The 17,458-nt window shown below is 36.7% G+C and overlaps 1 protein-coding gene across 1 annotated transcript in view; it reads left to right on the top strand.

Moving 5' to 3' along the window:
- Positions 1-17,458, top strand: part of CFAP47 (cilia and flagella associated protein 47) — a gene marked incomplete at both ends in the record, with an annotated part of 347,065 nt that overhangs the window by 107,943 nt on the left and 221,664 nt on the right. The window contains 4 exons of the mRNA XM_082336357.1: positions 6,164-6,298; positions 6,807-6,919; positions 14,678-14,828; positions 15,761-15,849. Coding sequence (XP_082192483.1) covers positions 6,164-6,298; positions 6,807-6,919; positions 14,678-14,828; positions 15,761-15,849 — 488 coding nt within the window. The remainder of the gene's footprint in view (positions 1-6,163; positions 6,299-6,806; positions 6,920-14,677; positions 14,829-15,760; positions 15,850-17,458) is intronic.

The raw sequence follows: 17,458 nt of genomic DNA, 5'->3' as shown, positions 1-17,458 counted from the left end.
ACAAGAAGAACAACAACCTGTTGGTGCAAGTCCAGAGGAGGGCCACGAAAATGATCAGAGGGCTGGAGAACCTCTCCTGTGAAGACAGGCTGAGGGAGTCGGGGTTGTTCAGCCTGGAGAAGAGAAGGCTGCGAGAAGACCTTATAGCAGCCTTTTAGTACTTAAAGGGAGCCTACAAGAAAGCTGGAGAGGGACTTTTTACAAGGGCACATAGTGATAGGACAAGGGTAATGGATTTAAACTGAAAGAGGGTAGATTTAGATTAGATATAAGGAAGAAATTCTTTACTGTGAGGGTGGTGAGGCACTGGAACAGGTTGCCCAGAGAAGTTGTGGATGCCCCCTCCCTGAAAGTGCTCAAGACCAGGTTGGATGGGGCTTTGAGCAACCTGGTCTAGGAGGAAGGTGTCTCTGCCCATGTCAAGGGGGTTGGAACCAGATGATCTTTAAGATCCCTTCCAACCCAAACCATTCTATGATTCTCTTCTATGATTCTATGATTCACTGGCATGATGAGATCTATGGAAACACATGCAACTGCAACAGACAAGTAATCTGTTCAGGCATATCTATTTTTAAGTTCACCTAGATTATACTCTTGGGCACCCCATAAACATGTTGTGGAAATGAAAGAAAAGGAAACATATGTTTCAAAATTGGTGGTGCTTTTTATTTCCATCAGAGCAACTGAAAATTACTCGGACCTGATAATGGTCTCACCTGGGTTATTTCTAAAGAGAAACTGGATATGTGTGGGATGGATATAGTCTTTTAAAAAGGATATTCATATGTGTATACATTACAAACACAAAAATATAGACTTTTAAGCTTTATTTAGACACCAAAATGACTACTTAGTCTTTTTTCCAGACTTGCTGACTGTTCTATTCTCACATTGACTTCTAGCTTATTGAAAATTTGGCTGCTGCAGTGTAAGCAAAGCCTATATAAACTTAGGAACCTCCTTTTGTTCACAAACAACATTGTTTCCTATATGTTTACCTCTTAAATTCAATGTTTAAGCCTTACAAATCTGGAAATAACTAATAAAGCTTAAAGTATGGCTTTCTGTTTCTGAAATTTAATATAGTATTCTTACTACCTTCTCTTAGTTTAAGACTTTTGCCATAATTTTCAATAGTCATTTGCAATTGTTGGTTTAAATTGGTTACCTGGGTAACGTTTCGTGGCCGCTGATTTCAAGCATTTTCTATTTTTCAGTTATTTGTGTCCTGCTAGAAGCTGTTCTTTTGTGTAGGATGTCTATTTTCATCATTGCTTGTAGGCTTTGTAGTGGTGAAAGCCTTCTTGCATGATTTTTGCGTTTGTTGAATAGTTTGCTTCATTACATTATTCAACTAATAATTACATGTTCAGAAAAATGGAGAGTGTTATTGCCACAAGAAGTGGTTCAGCAATCTACTCCTTCCTGATATCTTTTAATAAAGTTTTTCTCTCCTCTTTTCTGTCTGTCAGAACTCTGGCTTATAGTTACTCTGATTATTCTGGATTTAAAACACCTTTATTTGGTTTTTTTTTTTTTTCCTTTTCCTTTCCCAGCTAGATAGATTAATATTTATTTGTAATATATTCTATTCTAAGTATCAATCCACTACACTGCTATGCTAATAAACCAGAACTGCCAGCATTTTCTAAATACCATGGAATGACTTAGAGGCAGTTAATGCCATTTAACGTTTACATTAAGTTATAAATCTATTTTCATAAAATCAAGAGGCATTATTTCTAAGCAGTTACAAACTGTTTTCTGAGCAGTAGTACCAGCAATACTAAAAACCAGGCTTTAGTAATATACAAGTGATTGAAAACGTGGAGAGTTATTTACGGAATTAACAGCACAGAGCTGAAGGTGTTATAACAGTTAAATAACTTTGTTTTTGCAATAGAATAAATCTACCAGCCCTTGAATTTCTTGTCCAGTTTTGATATAGTCCTAACTTGGAATATTTAGAATTTGAAGTATAATAATTTATCCAGTTTGTCAGCTTCAGCATTTTCTGTAACTAGGCAATATTAGAGCACAAATAAAAAGCTAACAAGCAAGCACCCAACTCTTCAAGAAATGTGAGAGGCTTTTTCATATTTCGAGAAACTTTGTTATGGGTACAATTTAAGCCCTAAATCTGTTAAACTTTATTAATTGCTATTGTTTGCTAACACAGAATTTTTTAAAGCAAATAATATTTATAGACTATGTGAATTTTCTGCTGAATGTTGTTATGAAGTACACTGCTTTTTTTTTTTTTTTTTTTAATTAGTTCCTAGAGTAGTAGATTAATGTCACAAATGCAGTTTTATGAATTCAGCACAGGATAAAACAGAATAATGTTTTCTGAGGGAATAAGTTCTGATCTAAGTGGAAATGAGTAGAAGTAGGGGGCAAAAGAAAGTTAGGTTTCAACAGGTAATCTACCCTGACATCTTTGCTATCTTAAATGAAAATGTAGGAAAGATGAACAGTAGAGGTGTAAAACCACAGCTGTTTTGGAATAACTTCTCCTACAATTACTTGTTAACATTCAATAGCCATCACTGAGATAAGTGAATAGAAAACATCAGAATATTTTTCAGACCTCAGTTTTAAAAGATTTTGCATGGAAGAAGCTTTTTTACTTTGCATAGTAGGTGCATCCTAAAATTCTAACTTTAAAAAACAGTGGTGGTGGAAATAAATAGAAAAGCAAGATATGAAGCATATGATTACGTCAGTGCATGAAGACTATATGACATAAATCTTAAGAATTATGAGGATAAGCATTATCTAGGAAACTACGGAGAGTGACAGGGAAACTTAAGATGAGTGCCCAGTGATGTACTCTTTCTCTTGGAAGGTTAGAGAAGGAGCTGTGCTAGAACTGCTGGGAGTAGGATGCAATGCTTGTCATGGGCACAGGGCAAGAAAAGAGGGAGGAAACGGTCAGTAACTCTTCCTGCCTTTGTGCTCCATGGAATCAATGGATTTGCCTCCAGGGGAGCTCCAGTTCTGCCTTTTCCATGGAATCTACGTGTCTCTAACTTAATAAAACAGAAGGGAAATTAAGAAAACTTTGAGGTTATCTAGTGAGATGTAATGCGAGCTGAATTGAATATGTATGTAGGTAAAAATCTGGTAAGGCTTGTCTGTTCTAACTAATATATCTTGGTAGGTTTCTCCTTCCTGTTGCACCAAACAAAACAAAAATTCATATTCCTTATAGTACAAAGCACACAGAACACATTAATGCAGGACTACAGGCATTCAATTTGCAAGACTACAGGCATTTATTTTAATTAGGGCTGAGTTGTAGTCAGTAATAAGTCTGTGAAGCTTTGCGTAACTAAGTCATCTTTTCTTAAATAATGTTTATCCTTTGGGAAAGGGCTGCATGCCTTCTCCGCTTTTAGTCCATGAGCCAAGCCTTGCCATGTTTTCCAGTATTCAGATTCTCTCTCTTTTGTTCTCTCCCCACCCTGCCATATAATGCTTTAGGGTACGGAGAAAGCGAGGTTCATTAGACATTAAGAGTCCATTCAGGGATACAGCTCCTTCTGGTTTCCTTGCAACCAGAGAGATGGAGCCTTGTTAAAAATACAATTTTCTGAAATGTCTATTGTAGAGTCATCAAATGATACAGGTTAAATGCTCTTCAGACTTAACTAGCGTCAAGCCCCTGGGGGCACCCCCAGCCCTGCCTGCCCCTGCCCAGCTCCTCGGGGCTCCCCCCACCCACCTATGGCCCAGGACCCCACATCAGTTCCCCAGGACCATCAGCCCCTGCCCCAGCGACACTGCAGCAGGGCTGGTCTCCAGCTCCCCACAGTCCTACCTTGCCTGGCCATGGGACCCACCAAGCCAGGCCCACCCGTCAGCCCTCATCCCGGCCTTGGCCTGTCCTGGTCCCCAGGGAGGTGCCTGATGGCTGGGGCTGGGGCTGCCCTGGTGCTCCCCTGGCTGCTCTGCTCCTGGCTGGGTGGGGGGATGGGCCCTGGCTGGCCTCTACTCTGCAGCTGTGTTATATTGCCTTTGGATCCTGGCTCCAGAGAGAACAGCTGGCCCTTGCTGTGCCCTGGCAACTATCTCTGCCTTTAGTTTCCCTTTCAAGTTTGGACAAATTATAGCTTCACTCGCCTTTCTGGATTTGTTTTCTCCTACTGAACTGAGGATTCTTACATACAAGACATGGAGCACCTCATTATAACACAGCACCTCACGGGCTGAAGGAGCCAGAGAAAATACTGCTGGGTTCATCTCTGAGAATTCTTTAATTTCTCCTTTCTGTAAAACATGGGGGGAAACTTCTTACAACTTGTAGACTGGATGGAAAACAAATATTTTTTCCTGCATTGGAAATGCTGTGTTGGTTTGACTCCTTGCATTTCTGAATTTAGAATCCAGTTTATTCTAGATTTTTCTGGTTTGAAATGCAGAATTGTTTTCACCCATCTGTGACAACAAAAGAGCATCTTATTTTCCCTCTTCTATTTCAAATGTGGGTTCATTCTTGGTAGCAGAAGAGATGAGCACCTGGTTTTGATGACGTTTTAGGAAATGAAAGAAAAATAGTAAGCTCTTTTTATTTACTTCTTGGTGTTCTCTTGAATCTTTGAAAATAAAATTGTACTTTGTGTAGGGCTAGAATGCCATAGGCTGGTGAAAGTGAGCATTACTTCAAATGCTTGGTGTTACTGCATTTATTTAGAGCATGTTCATTTAGAAAACAGCTTATTTCTCCAACTTTTCTCCCAGATGCTTTCTTGGTTATACTGAACATAACTTCAAAAGGAGAGTGTTTTCTTAGGCTGCCTTTACAGTTTTTACACAGAGTCAAAGGGAGACTGTGTATAGGCTTGGGAGAAAAAAAATAAGAAGGTTTCTAATTAGACAGAAATCATATGCGGTTCAGGAAGTCTCATGCTTGAGCCTGGGAAAACACTCAAGTGTATGTGTGCTTACCATATAATCATTTTCATTTAGGCATCAGCTTGTAGTGATATCCTTTTCTGGTCTGAGCCAATCCTATCCATGGTCTGAGCCAATAGGCTATGTAAAGATTTTTCTACATGGAATATTTGCTTTAAGCTACTGACTTTTTTTACATCGTGTTGGAATAAGGTGACTCCACTAAAGTTTCAAATGTTTGCCCTTTATTATACCCTTTCTCCTCATGAAATTATTATGTCAAAATGAAGCTTTTGCTAGATGAAAAAATATTTGTCAGTTGCTGATCTATCAGTCATCAAGTCGAAGCTGTTTGAGGGTGGAGCTATTTGTACTTGTGCTCAGTGTTGTGTCATTTTACTTTCTTAGAGCTCCTGCCTCAGGACTTAAATCTCAGCTGCTTTTTATGGTCCTATGTTTTAAGCAATACATTTCAGCCAATATTGCATTTTAATTACATCAAAAGAGGCAGAAAACTCAATAAGCAATTTCTAATTAAAAAGAATTCTGCTAATAAACTGTTAATGACAGTCAGGTTTATTTCTGTATGTAAAGAATGAAATAGAGAAGAATTTAAAATAATGAGAAAGGTGTGTTTAACAATAATCAATAAATCCTTAAGCCACTAATTTCCAGAAACTGGCAAATTATGTCAATGGAAAGAGCACTGTATATTTGCCCAACTTCTTACACTCTTGATTCAAGCAACTGCTCTGTTGGCAGAGGCAGAATAGTGGATACCCAGTCTCTGATACTCCAAGGAGATCCATAAGTATTTAGATCTTGTGGATCCTTGTTCAATGTCATTACAGCTGATTTTGTATTCTGATAAGGGACATTCATGAAACTGCTTTTTGCCATACCTGCAGGAGGAACTAACTAGAGAAACAAGGGCTTTTCTGTAAAATTTGAAGATAGACTGGCTGTCGTATTCTGTTCTTTGGAATATATATTTACTTTTTCAGAGTGTTGTATCGCATTTTAGCCTAGGTTTATTAACAGAGCACGGCAGTGGTCTTCAAGAATTAATTTTTGGTGCACTGACAAGATTCATATTCATCTTAGCTATGGGCCTAATCCAGTTATTAAAAGTTAAGTTGAAAATATTTGTATAATAAGAATTACCTTAAACTTTTTTGTTCTTCATCTTCGTATCTCTAAACTATTCAGGGAAAATTTTAACTGAATATCTGGTTATTTTTTTCTCTTTCATTTTCAATATTAGGCTACTGATATCTGTGATCCAAACCCAGTCATGCTGCTTATTCTGTGTGTCTACCTATATGAAAGTCTCCCTCACTACTTACCAAAGACGACTATAGAATTTACAGGTGCTCTCCATGCAACTGTTGTTAAACAGGTACTGAAACCATTGAATTTAGATTTGTATCAGTACAAGGTTAAGACACTATATGTATATATGTGTTTATATTATGTCTATACTACAACAAAGAATGAATGGGTTTCATGTCATTTGGCTACTAAATATAGAAGATGGAAGCATGTATCTTCTTTTTCTCGTCAGGCTTGGGATCCTGACTTCTGCTGCTGTTTTCTCCCTATGCTTGTAAGCACAGAAAAAAATCTACAAATCTGACAAATCTGAGATCAAAGATAGAGAGGAATAAGAAATTAATAGGTGTAGGAGTTCAGTGTACACTGCAAAAAGAGTACTCAGAAAAATTGAGGTTGGATAGTCTGTGGGAAGTCTATACTCCTTAGGAAGGAAAATGATCTACCTAGTTATTTGAAGTACTTTCTTATTTTGTGATATCCTTAGTTTGTATTTTGGAACCTAGCTGCAGAACACACCTTTTGTACTCTAAAAATCGAATAAAAATAGGCTGATTTTGTTGTTGTTGTGATAGGTGCGTCTGAAAAACCCAAGCAGTAAAACTTTGATGTACAACGCTATTCTTGTAGGAAGAGATGCTGATGATTTCTCATTACCTAAAGGAAACACTGTCACCATTGCCCCTAAGTAAGTAATGATTTTTTTTTTTTTAGTGTTATTAATAAGTCTAGCAGTATGGAAATATAAACCTACTAATTTAATAGTGGTGGAACAATAGAAATGTGTTCAACTACAAACAGGGCAAAATTAGGCAGTATAAAGATCAGGCTTTTTCTCCTTAACCTACAACAAATCCAGAGTAATCTATCAGTGGGACACTTACAGTTTACCTTAATAGAGCTTTGAGAGCAGAATACAAGCCTTCAGGTCATTAGAGGAGTCATCTGTGTCCAAGAAATATTTTTGTCCCAATGTTTTGAAAGCTTTGATTTTCAATTTGGATCTGCTGTTCTTATATATAATTTTTTTGCCCAACTAAAGTTGAAATATTTCATCTAAACTTGATTCACATTTTTTACATCAATGTATTGTGGAAGCATGAGCAGGTAAAAATTCTTTCTTCTAAGATTTCAGTTTTTGTTTCTTATTCTTAATTGAAGCATGGCTGGGAATTTAAAAGACCATGATACAGGTTTGATAGTAGTGTTAGACTGCTTCTTTTTGCCCCCATCCTCCCTCCCTGCCAAGATGGAAATTTTGCAGCTGCAATGTAGTTATTTCTCTGTCTTACATTTCTGAAAGTCATCTAAGGATTTTGGAGAGATTTAATTTTGAGAAAACATTAGGTAGTTAACATTTTTGGTAGCAGAAATACTCATGGTATATCTCCATCTTTTTATTCACTAAGTGCTATGTGGCTTTATGACTAGATACAGGAATTTCACTAATCCCTGTTCAACTAGTGAAGACAAGAGGGATGTAGCAGTGACTCTGGCTGTCAGTTAAGAGTGCTGAAGTTTAGACTGCAAGTGTATTTAAGATATTCCTTTGCAGATAAAATGGATTAGAGATTGTAAGAATGAAAACAAAGGTCAACATTTGTATGAAAATAACCTGTGAAGAAGAAAAATTTCAAATATATATTGTCAAATTCAAGAAGACTCAACATAAATATAGTGCTCTTTAAGGATGATCAATATTTCAGTATTAAATGACATGCCTAGTGTAAATATATGCAAAAGGGACAACAAGTAATGCTATGTTTTCAGCCAGCTGTGAGGCTGATTTGATTCCATTTTCTTTGCAATTGCTTCAAATAAGAATTAACATAAAAATGTAATCCTTGAAAACACCATGTGTTTCTCTGAAAGGTCAATACCATGGCTGTTTTTCACTTCACCTTTAAAACAACCCCAAAAAAACAAGACACAAGTAAATTCGTACAACCTTGTCATTGAGCTGCTTGGCATTATATATAGCAAGAAACATTTGAAAAAATGCATAGACGTAAAAGCTTGTGGAAATGCCAGTCATCCACTGGTGACCTCTGCAGAGTTTATCATAATGTAACCTTACTTGTAATCTTGGTCACTAAATGAAAAATAGATTCTTTGTAATTAATACCTTTCTTAATATTTCTTAATATGTTTGAGAACTCCAAGCATCGGTGGGATGGGTCGGAGTCTTGTAGGTGCTTTATATTAGATCATAATATCATAGGTGGGTTTGGAAGTGATAGTAATGTGAATAATAAACCAACACCTCTGTTTAATAGATTACGTGTAGGCTTATGGCTATTAGTGCTGATTGATATTCAGTTGTATAAGGTCAAGAAAAATGGTAGAGGATTTGTAGGAATGTTCTGCTTCCTTTGGAAAGAAGGCCGTCATAGAAACTCAGAAATGAGGTAGGCTTGTAACAGACTTCTAGAAAAAAATAAATCTATTTATGGCCTAAATAAAAAGTGAGGGAGAATTTTCAGTGTATTCAGTAAGAAATTTGATGTGAGTGTATTAGTAAAACTTAATGGAGTTAATTTTTGGCAGGAATGCTAGCATCACGGACTATAACCTGTTTAGGAATAAAGGATGTTAAAATAGCTAGAAAGAGGCACTTCACATTGAAATTATTTATTCTACTTTTAGAAGTAAATAATCCATAAATATGGGATTGGAGGCAGATGAATCAATGTATTAAAAATCACTAAAAATTAGAAAAGCCTACTTGCTATATCAGAGAACAGGAGTTCTAGTTTAAAAAGAGGAGTTATACTTTAAAAAACTTTCTGAGTATCTGTAATGGTTCAGACAACTTAAGGTCAGATATCTCTGCATGCTTGCTCCCCTGAATTGAAACTATTCCTTATGAATTTATGAATATTATATATAAACACGGATATGCTTTCACCACTAGTTCATCTTTCACTGCAGGCTAGCTTGATACTAGCCAGCTTCTTTTCCCCTGAAACAACAGGTACTTTAGATAAACTAATAAACAAGAAGCAGTTAAAAATAGCAGCTATTGCCTTGTGAAGGCCTGCTGCAGGGCTCCAGTCAAGTTGTAAAGCTTGCTTTGCCAAAGTTTCAGGGTAAAAGATCAAGGGAAATCTTAGCAGTTCAGAGAACATTCACTCATGAGAGTTCAGGCAATTACAGCTGAAAAGATGAACCACAGGCTAAAGAAACTGAAACTTGTCAGGCTTCTGATTGGAGAGCTGGAAGACTTTAAGTAAGACATGTCACGGATAGAGACTTGTCTCTAATTATCCACCAAATATATATATTCCTATATTTAGAAGTAACTATAATTGGATTTAAGATGACTGTGGGTCATTAAAATAACTAATGAGGAATAAGTGTGACTGACTAATCCTGTTGGACCTGCTGGGTGAGCACTCTTGGCATAGAGTATTCTGTATATGAAGGCTCAGTCTGAAAGAACTGTGTTTACTTTCCAGGAGAGATGAACTGCAGGAAACTGATAAGCTAAACAGATCAGGGAAATATCTGAGCAGAAAGGCAAAGGGTAATGAAGAGGAGTTACTTAAATATATTAGGAAGCAGTGATGCAGTATTAGATAGAGATGCCAATGATTTTAAACTAAAAATAATGAAGTGACAGAAATATGTAACCTATGTCTTTCTGTATTTTCAAAGAAGAATGACAATGCATACTGTGGTCCACTACGAGGTGGAGAAACTCATAAACGGCTGTGGTGGGTTAAACTTGGCCAGCTGCCAGACACTTACCCAGACTGTCTCTCTCTCTCACTCCTTCTCCTTAACAGGACAGGGGAGAAAAAATTGCTAAAGAGGTTTGTGGGTTGAGATAGACGGGGAGACTGCTTACCAGTGACCATCACAGGCAAAATAGGCTCGACTTAGGGGAAACCGTTTTAATTCATTTTCAATTAAAATAGGCTTTTGTAGTGAGAAACAAAGATAAAAATTAAAACATGACCTCATCTCTTCCTCATCCTCTTCTTCCAGACTCAACTTCACTCCTTCATTCCAGAGTCCTCTGCCTTCTCCTCCTGCCACCCTGAATGGCACAGGGGGTGATGGGGAGCAGGTGGCTGCAGTCACTTCATAAAAGTTCCTCTCTGCTTCTCCTTTCTCCTCATGCTTTTCTCCTGCTCTGTGAATCCTTCCATGGCCTGCAGTCCTTCAAGAAAAATTTGCTCCAGCATGGGCTATCCACGGATCACAATTCCTTCAGGAAATATCCAACTGCTCTGGCATGGGGCCCTCCATGGACTGCAGTGTGGATATCTGCTCTGGTGTGATCCTCTCCACATGCTGCAGGGAAATGTTCTGGCAGCTGGAGTACCTCCTCTCCCTCTCCTTCTCTGACCTTGATGTTCTCACCGCTGTTTCTTACTCCTTTTCCTCACTCCTCTGCCTTTTTGATGTTTTTGCCCTTTCTTAAATATGCTTTCACAGAGGTGCCATTAGCTTGGCTGATGGGCTCAGCTGTGTCCTGCAGTGGGTCCATTATGGAGCCAGCTGGAACTGCCTGTTTCCTGCACAGGGCAGCTCCCGGTCTCTTCTCACAGAGGCTGCCCCTACAGTCCCCTGCTACCAAAACCTTGCCACCTACACCCACTGTCTGTCAAGAATGAATATTTCGTATCAATTGACCAAGATGAAACTGGCTTTAATCTTAAACAGCTGAACATCAGGGAAATCTGTCGTTCTGCTCTGGCTTTTGGGATGCATCAGAACATTCTCAGTGTAGCTGAGTGTCAGACCTTGCGTATAATGTAATTAAGCTTTGATCTGAGATTCCCACTCTCCAGGGCACTGCATTGTGTCATATAGACTTGCAGTTCACAACAGTAATAGCATAAAGGTCTCTAAGCTCTCTTATGTGGTGTAGACATACCTATAAGTTACTCAGTCTGCGTATCTTAACAAGAAAAATGATGAAGATGACTTGATCAATATTTAAAAGTACCTTCCTGGGAAAGGGACCTGTTTAACTGCAAAAAATACAGAATAAAACTTTTTATAAGAACAACAGCTTGAAGCTGGAGTTGTACAAATTCAACCTGGAAGTAGTGAAGGTGATCACCTATTGAGGGGAAGAAACTTTATCTGAATGGCAAATTCTTTAACTGTAGGAGTTTTGCAAATCACAGAACATTGAAAATAGTACAGGAAGTGACCTCAGAAAGTTATTTAATCCAGCCTTCTGCCTCAGATAATACGGAGTGCTTTCTCAGAAAAATGCTTCTGCCAAATGGTAGTTATCAGAAGCGATTGAAGGATGACTGGGTTGCACATAATGGCCTGCAAGGTATTACTACTTTGGATTGTGTTATCTAGTGATTTCTACTGGCCTTAAACTCTGCAAATTTGATCCTGCCAAGCAACTTTTTATCTTTCTTTTCCTACACCAAAGTACAACAAATAAAAGGGAGAGAATTTGATTGCTTGCTTTTTTGAAAGATGGGACACACTGAGCTGATAAAGAAATTCAGAATCTTTGACCCCTACAGTGTATCAACTGTATAATATATCTATCTATCTATCTATCTATCTATCTATCTATCTATCTATCTATCTATCTATCTCAGCTCTGTCAAAAATGGTAATGTTTGGGGTCTGTGCAGCAGACACATGAAAGCTGTAAGAGCCAGGTTTTCAGGACTTCCAGGATTTTATCATCGATTCTCAGAACTGAGATCCTGAGACTTTTGGCGTTAGGAAGAATTCTGGACAATATCATACTCCTTTATCCTAGGTGTTAAGCTAGACATCATGCTGGGTTCATTCTATTACCTATAGTCATCCTTTCTGCGGTTTGGTGAGCTTTTTTCAATTCTGCTGTATCCTTTTTGAGGTAAAGAGGTACAAACAGTAATTAAGGTTTGAGCCCTTTGGATGGGATCTGGTGGCCTATTGGTGATCTATGTTGTTGTCTGTTCCTTTTCTAATTATTCCTAACATTTAATTTGCTTTATTGGATGTTTCCCAGCACTTTGCTGATGTTTTCATGAAACCATCTGTCACAAATCCCAAGTTCTCAATGGTGAGTTATAATGGCTTGGAGGCCATAATTTTATGTAAACACAGAACTGCTTTCTCTGTATGCATCTCTTTACATCTATGTGCACTGAATTGCCTGTCATTTTGTTGTCTCATAAGGTCCTGCAATCATTGCACTGTCAATCTTTGTCCTTGCAGCCTGGAGCAACTTAGAACATCAGTAAACTTCCTTACTTTCCAGTTGTCGCAGACCCTTGAGGACTCCATTAATGGCCTTCCTACATAGTAGGAAGTGTTAGTTCCTACATTATGTTTCTTTGCTTCTTTCCTTGCTTCTTTCCTGTCTGCTAGTTTCCTTGTAAGTCTATAGAAAGGGATTTTGTTAGAAATAGAAGAATTAAATCACCCTTGATCATGTTCTTGTTGAGCTCCTTTTATGAACTCCCACAGGTTTATAAGGCAGGACTACATTTTACAGATGTTGACTTGTGCCAGTTAGATCTCGTTTATGTAGATCTTGTTTATAGTAGATATCATTTATACTTATCCTATTCTTTTATTCTTTATAATTGTTTCTACTACCTTGCATGGTATAGGTTTGAGGCTTAAAGGTCCATTATTCTCCTGATCTTCCCCAATTTTTTTTTTTTTTAAGATGTTGGTGTTTATCACCACCCAGTTCTCAGGTCCCAAAGTAGTTTTAAGTAAGAATGCTGTATATATATATATATATATATATTTTTTTTTTTTTTTTTTAATTTTTTTCCCTGGTCCATCATAAGAATGAGGTAAAGGTCTTCCCAGAAAATTTCCTTAACAGCAGCTGCCACCCAGGGCCAAATCTTGCCATTGCTTCCATCAAAATAAGTTTATAGACCTTCTGCCATCATTGTAATTGCTCAACTTACATGAAGAGATGTGTCCTTTGAGTTCACTTGAAAAAGTAGCTGTTATTATGAAAGTTGTGAACCAAATGTAAATGAACATGATTCCATTGAAGACATGGCATGGTGATTGCTATTACAAGTCCTTTACTTCACCACTTACTTGTGTAAGTATATACACATGCAATATGTAATAGGCATATTTCACATACCACTATTAGTTGATTGCCTCTGCTTTAGAATTCCCAGTTGGCAGAAGACCAATAAATCACACATAATTTCCCTCCACCTCTGTTTTAATTCTTTTCTCTCAGCCTGCAGAGTTCCTGTTAATTGTTTAATGGGGAAGGCTGATTTGGGTTGCGGAGAAGCTTCATTTTGACTTTAGTATCTGCTCTCTTTTCCAGAAAGACAACTAACAAATCTGCAGTTTATAAATATAACCTTTTCCTATATTTTAATAATTCCTTTGAAGTATTATGTAAGTAATATCAGCTTGAGTAAATCAAGAAATTTCAAGATTTCACTAGAGGATATTTTCTTTCTGCCATCTCTTTCATACAGTTTGCTGGGGGGTAAATTTAAAAATTTATTTAACTATATAGAATGGCATTACAATGAAAGTGTAAACCAGTCAGCTGACTTTTTGGTATGTATTTTGAGATATTCTACTCACAACTCCAAAAATATAGGCCTCTTTCTGTTTAGAGAAAGCTCCCTCTACTTGGGTCATATGTGTAGAAAGGCAGAATATGTTTAGATTCTACTGTTCTCTTGATATTAGAAAAATCCTACACACTACAAGTTTTCTGACCTTCATGCCGTCTTAAGACATTAATCTCAAAATCAGAGAGTGATTTTGAGAGCTTCAAAGTGTGAGCTTTGGCCACTAAGCTTTTCTTATTGATCTTGCTTAGTTGCAGGACTAATGCAAATTAAGTCTAAACTTAACTCTTACCTAGTCTAAATTCTCATTCTATGATGTGGTCTCCCCTTCTCCAGTTTCCCATCAGAGACTTGAGCTGTTGCTTGTACGAGAGAACTTTGGTTTTTCCACCCCTTAATTACTCAGCTTTAGTAATTATTCTGAAGGGTTTTTTTACTCATTTCTTTCTCAATCTTCAATGAGGATTTGATTAAGAACATCTAGATCTGTCTCACAACATGCATAACAGAATGTCTGACTGTTTAACTCACAAAAATCTATTCAAATAGGGGATCACAAAGTAAATCTGTTGTTAACTTAGGGTAATACTATAAGGAAAGAGAACTTCCTGTGCTAGTGTGTGTGGGAATAAAAATTAAGCTACATGCTGAGGTCATAAAAAGCAGTAAGGACTCAATATTGTTCTTTTTCTATCTGTATAGTTCTTGTATTAGAATGCTTTAAGGTGTTCTTAGGAAGATTGAACAACAACAAAGTATTTCAAAAGAAATAAATTACTTTCTTTTCTAGCCCCCTTACCTTACAAAGACTCTAAAATGTGCTCCTGAATTGACATTTCTGAGTAATTTCTGAGTCACCATTTTGCGCCTAACTAAACTATTATTATCATTATTATTTTGCCTAGGAGACAAACAAGTATAAATGTGGAATTCACTAGTCGTTTTCTGCGCCCTGCTGAAGCAGTGTTGCTACTTATCTCAAAGACTGTGGGTGGAATAGATGGTGCCACACTGACATTCTCTCTTAAATCTGAAGTCAAGCATATTGAACCTGCTGTAAGTTTATGTGTGTATGATTAATATTGTCATAAAAATATTGTTCATCTGTACATTGTATCAAACAAAAGTGAACTGAGGTAAGAATAAAAATGTGAGTTACCATCAGCATTAGCCTTTGACCTATGAATTTTCAGGTTTCCAATATTAGCCTAGGTACATGGAGAGAAAAGCCTAGAGGAATATCTAAGATGCCTAAGGATATAAATCACACTTGGATCCTAAATAATTTTAAAAATTTTGCAGTGATTGCTCTGAAAATAAATCTGGAGTCCTTTCAGCATATGAATGCTTTCAGAAATTCCATTGCGGAGGTGTTCATAGGCCCCTTCAGCCTAATGATTTCAGTTGTCAGATGTAGTCGAACAGCAAACTTTTGTTAGATGTTGCTAGGTTTATTTGTGCTTTTTAACTTTAGACAGTCTTTAGATTTAAGATGTATCCCAGAAATAGTCAGAGCAGAGATAGACATGTTTTCCATCATTTGTTATCAAACATTCATTGAGCACATCTGGATAGATCCTCTTCTGAACTTAGATGGTGTTTATGCGATTCTTGTTTTTTTTCCATGACTCGCTCTCTACCATAGTAATAGACACTGATGTTAGAAAGGAAGGTTGGGGAAGAGAATAAAATAGAGGACATGGAAAGATAAGAAGGCAAAAAGATAGTTTGGTTCTTGGCCCTGTGCTATCACTTTGAAGAGCGTTTAAAATATGGTGAAGTTTAATGCATGTTTAAAAAGAAATAGGCTTTAACATTCTTTGCTGGCAACAAAGCCTCGCATTTAAATTATGTTAATTTTGTAGTCACCAGTGGTCAAATACATGGTTCTATTCTTCTTTGTAATATTTTCCTGTATGTTCATGTATTCTAGATGAATGTAGTTTTGCAAGTTTTTCATATTGATATAAATTATTACTCTTTTTTAGGATACATTAAAATTCAAATCGCCATGTTATGAGCTGAAGAAAGTTATCCTAAATGTTACTAATCCCTTCAGAAATGATGGCATATTCAGGTAGACAATGTTGTAAAGACACATCTATAATAATCATGCTGTTTTATCAACTCTTTTCCATAATTTTCTCTTCTCCTTAAAAATGTAAAAGCTTAAGGTTAAATTATGGGGATTTACATTACCAAAATTGTTACAAGCACTATGAAGTGGAAGCTGTCATAATCAATAAAGAAAATAAATAAGCCTTAATTGAACTCCATCTCAGTGTAAGCAATAAAGCTAGAGTTTTAATCAAATGGAGTTCATGAACCTTGCTTGTATTTTTGTGTTTGGCTGAGGTCCAGCAGAATTCTGAAGAGAAACAAACCATGGTAATTAATAGTTGGTTATTTTTTCCCCAATCTGCTTTATCCTGCTGTTTAAATTATTAAGCATGGAAAAGAAAAAACATGCTTTTGCCTTGGGGCTCACATCACTATCAGTTAATCTAATTTTTCATTTGTATTCATCATAGATGTAACAACTGCAGTTAAAAGTGTTGCTTTCTTTAATACAAAAGAAAGAGAGTGCTGTGCCCCTTTAAAATCTGTTTATGTGATCTGACTCCGCATTGTGTCTTTAGTCTGTAGAGCTAAACGTTGGTTTATGTCATTCATTTGTTTACAAGAACCATTTTCCATAACATTTTTAGCTTGTTTTACTGGTCTGTTTAATATACACATTGCATACGCTGCAAATTAAATTTCTCTTTCATCCACAGAATAGGTTTGGTATAGCCACCTGTAACAGGATTGTTTCCACTGCTCCAGCAGTGTGCTCTGGCATAAGCCTCCTATGTGGGAATCATATGAGTTTATTTAGCTTCTGTCTTTTTTTAAAGTGCCTGACGTGGTCAGTGAGACTGCCTGTAATCAGTTCTATGATGTGGATAACTCTCTTGGAAAGAATAGATTATAGGTGATAAAGTAATTTAATTTTATATGTATCACTCAAAAGCTTCTTGACAACTATTTGAAGTAATTATCAATTTGGGTAACATTTGAACCAGTAATCTAAAATAAAAAATTCTTTGTATCATGTTTCCAGTGTTTTGAACTATCTAGTGTTCCATCAGGGGGTGCATTGCTTAGTTGCAAATAACACTAGGAAATCCACTTGTGATACCAAGAAAGTAGCTCTTTTACAGAAAACTGGCCTGAAACTCTTAAAACTAGGTGTATAATGTAGTATGATTTAAGAAAAGGACAAGTTAAAAATATGAGCACCTCTTTGACCTCATGTCAAATATCTAGCAAATGTCAGATAGCTCCAAAAGCTGTAAATACTGCACCCTAAATTAGTCCTTGCCTAGCATTTGGCGGTTTGTTAGATGTTACCCATTCTATCAACCAAATAAGGTACATGAGAGAAGATCAGAATCTTCTAGGAAAAACTAAAGTGAAGCAGTTGCTTGTGGTTTGTCAGAGAAATCACAATTTATCTTAATAGAGTCATTATTTACAAAAGCAAAATAAAATTACTTGAGCTTTTTTCTTCAAATGTAAATGACTCAATTATTCAATCATTTAATTTAGTACAGATCATAGTATAAATTACATTTCAGAAAATTATTTTCAATTAAACTATAAGTATACTTTGTCTTAATATTGAAATGGGCGTTATGTTTCTG

Source organism: Platalea leucorodia (assembly GCF_965183815.1).
Source record: "Platalea leucorodia genome assembly, chromosome: 2".
Taxonomy (NCBI): domain Eukaryota; kingdom Metazoa; phylum Chordata; class Aves; order Pelecaniformes; family Threskiornithidae; genus Platalea; species Platalea leucorodia.
The sequence above is the reverse complement of the archived record's forward strand: the minus strand, read 5'-3'. Positions and strand labels throughout refer to the sequence as shown.